The 3,107-nt window shown below is 37.9% G+C and overlaps 1 protein-coding gene across 1 annotated transcript in view; it reads right to left on the bottom strand.

Annotated features, from left to right (window-relative positions):
- LOC107697434 (adenylate cyclase type 1-like) overlaps nt 1-3,107 on the bottom strand; it is a 34,732-nt gene that overhangs the window by 16,604 nt on the left and 15,021 nt on the right. Inside the window, exons 6-8 of the mRNA XM_016498221.1 lie at nt 2,153-2,311; nt 1,876-2,017; nt 801-956 (exon numbers count right to left, since the gene is read on the bottom strand). Of these exons, the coding sequence (XP_016353707.1) occupies nt 801-956; nt 1,876-2,017; nt 2,153-2,311 (457 nt within the window). The remainder of the gene's footprint in view (nt 1-800; nt 957-1,875; nt 2,018-2,152; nt 2,312-3,107) is intronic.

Genomic DNA, 3,107 nt, shown 5'->3' with positions numbered 1-3,107 from the left:
AGTGAAACTACTTTGTTTGGCCTTCCAAAAGAGGACGATATCTGCTTCGTCATGCCTAGAGCTGATTCGTGCTAGTCGCTGAGGAAATACATCAACTTCGCGCTGTGAATCGCCAGATCTGCTTTCACCGTGGACGAAGCGGTATGTGGAAAATAATGTGTTTTTTTAACCTTAAACCACATAAACACATTTCATTACACCAAATACACAATATAATGTTCTTTTTAGCAGCATCATATGACCCCTTTAAATAGTTAACTCTTTGAAATAATATCAGATGTTAAAACTGCAAGGCTGGAATACATTACATGACTTTTAAAATCAAAACTTCTAAAAGCTTTTAAAACACTAGACATCATACGCTTCCGTAGTTCCGAACAGAACAAACTCACACAGAAATATGTGCCTTGTTGCTAGGAGATACATGACAAATGAAAACAACTTGTTCTAAAACTGGCTCAAAATATCAAAAATGTTTGATATCCTCTGACAGAGTCTGTGACTATCATAAGCTACATGATTTCTGTGGAATCTGTCAATACTGACTGCCCAAAATCTGCAGACTGGCTTTGACTTTTGGCAACTGGTGTCGACTCGTCCGAAGTAAAAATTTGGGCAAAAGTGGTGTAGTGTATTCCTACTACTGGAACTATTTAAACTAACTATAAAACTTACTATAAAACTATTTAATATCAGTCGACTATGTTTAGTTGATGTGAAAAAGTGGCGTGCCACCCCTGGTCCTCCTTGTTCCATCGCAATGAATGACATAAAGATGGACATATGCAATAATCACGCACCTTGTCATCATCCTCACAGGTCATGACGTTGGAAAAAGGGATCTCAGCCTTGAACATCTTTCTGCAGTGCATGAGCTGCACCAGAAGGTAACAGACTGTCTTAAACTTCATCCTTTTCGCTGGCTTTATGTCTGATAGGATCAGCCCAGGAAAAATCTGCAGAGAGAGAGAAAAAAGAGAGGGGGTGGGAAGAAATGTGAAATGAGGAAAGAGAAAAGATGAACTGAATGTGTGAAAATGGCTGCGGTGACTGAAGAAGTTAAAAAAGTAATATGAAGAAGACGCCTCTAATCAATTTGTAAAGAACTCCAGATGGACTAGGATGTTTGTAAAGCTTTTGATTATGCATGTATGGATCATTTTATTGCACTGTACTCATCTCTCAGATTGGGAAGATACAGCTGAGAAACTCAAACGTTTAACAGAAACAAATATCTTAGAGAGAATTGTGTATAAACTACCGTTTAAACGTTCGGGGTCGGTAAGATTGTTTTATGTTTTTCTGAGAAGTCTCTTATACTCACCAAGGCTGCATTTATTTGATTAAAAAATGCAGCAAAATTGTGAAATATTATTACAATTTAAAAGATCTATTTTTATAGATATTTTAATGTTTAATACTTTTAAAATGTAATTTATTCCTGTGATGCAACACTGAATTTTCAGCATCATTACTCCAGTCTTCAGTGTCACATGATCCTTCAGAAATCATTCTAATATGCTGATTTGCTGCTCAAGAAACATTATTATTATTATCAATGTTAAATACAGTTGTGCTGCTTATTATTTTTGTGAAAACCATGATACATTTTTCAGGATTCTTTGATGAATAGTACGTTTTTTCAACGTTCAAAACAAATTTTGTTTGTTCAGTTACATGCTGAGAACATAATACCTCCCTAGTACTATTATAGCAATAAAAATAGCAACAAGAACAAGAAGCAAATAGTTCATGGCTGTAATGTAAATATAGTCTATTGGCTATTTAAATGTCCCACTTCCTGTTTCAACAGGAAATATGTGCTTTATCAGTGTGGTTTCATGTGTCTATGGCGTGATGATGATGTGTTTGTACCTTGCGTCTGTGTGAGGGCACGATGAAGAACGTCTCGATGGCGTGTTTGCTGAGGAAAGAGTGTCTCTCGTGGCCGAATCCCGGCTCCACTTCATAATCTCCATTCAGACATTCCAGCGTTGCTCTGGTGATATGAACCTTCCTGTTGCGGGAGGGGCAAATGATCACACTCTCATCTTTCTGCTCATATAGTCCTCGCTATATAAAGGTTGCGTGACGGTTGGGAAGAAATGGCATAAATGTCTGAATATGTTGTTAAATGTGGTGTGTGACTGACCCAGGCAGTCCTCCTGCCTCCATCATGTTGGCCAGTGTCACGTCATTGGACCAGACATCATACTGCCACTTGCGGAGCCCGAGAACCCCGCACAGCACACGGCCCGTGTGCAAACCCACACGCATGTTCAGGTCCACCTCAGTAGCCTCTGCAACAGACCTGATTATATACATATATTCACAAAAAAGGTAAATGTTATCGATACATGAGTGGTCTTTATACTGACACTTACAGGTGTGGATGAAGCATAATAAAAAAAGTTTTCGGTTACAGATTCAAGTGCAAAATTTATTTAAATGAAAATTAAACAAAAAAAATCATAAAAAACTATAATAGTATCTGATACTAAATAACACTAAATGATTGGAGATGTCCAGCAATGTCACCAGAAAGAAATTTGTCATATCACCAGAAGATTGAGTTAAAATTTAAGAGGTCAAAAAAAAAAAGACACATATGCATTGAGGAATCATAAACAATAAGTTCTACAACAAATAGATCTTGATAGATCTAAATGGATTTTAAATCAGCAAGTGGCATAATCACCATAACAAACAACAAGAAAGGTCCTAGAAAAAAAATCATTGTTGAAAACGTGTGGGAACCCTGAATGCTATATATTTCCATCTAGAAAACTAGAGTCATGTTTCTTGCCTCTTTTCAAAAGCTCCTTATTCTCTCCTCATCCCTTACTATAATGCCGGATATGATGATTGAAGAGAGAGAGAGAGAGCTTTGGCTGGAGGAATTTCTTCTCTGTTTGCTACCAGCACAAAGCAGGAGATCTACACTAATGTGAGACAGAAAGTGTGTGTGTGTGTGTGTGTGTGTGCGTGCGTGCGTGTGTGTGTGAGAGAGAGAGCGAGAGAGATGTGCTTCTGTGTGAGTTTGAGTTCTCGTCCGTGTATGCATGTGTGTGTGTGTGTGTGTATGAGACAGTGTGTGTGTGTGTGTG

Source organism: Sinocyclocheilus anshuiensis, unplaced genomic scaffold, assembly GCF_001515605.1.
Source record: "Sinocyclocheilus anshuiensis isolate Anshui unplaced genomic scaffold, SAMN03320099.WGS_v1.1 scaffold801, whole genome shotgun sequence".
NCBI classification, from domain to species: domain Eukaryota; kingdom Metazoa; phylum Chordata; class Actinopteri; order Cypriniformes; family Cyprinidae; genus Sinocyclocheilus; species Sinocyclocheilus anshuiensis.
Note: the sequence above shows the minus strand (reverse complement) of the source record. Positions and strands in the feature narration are given on the sequence as shown.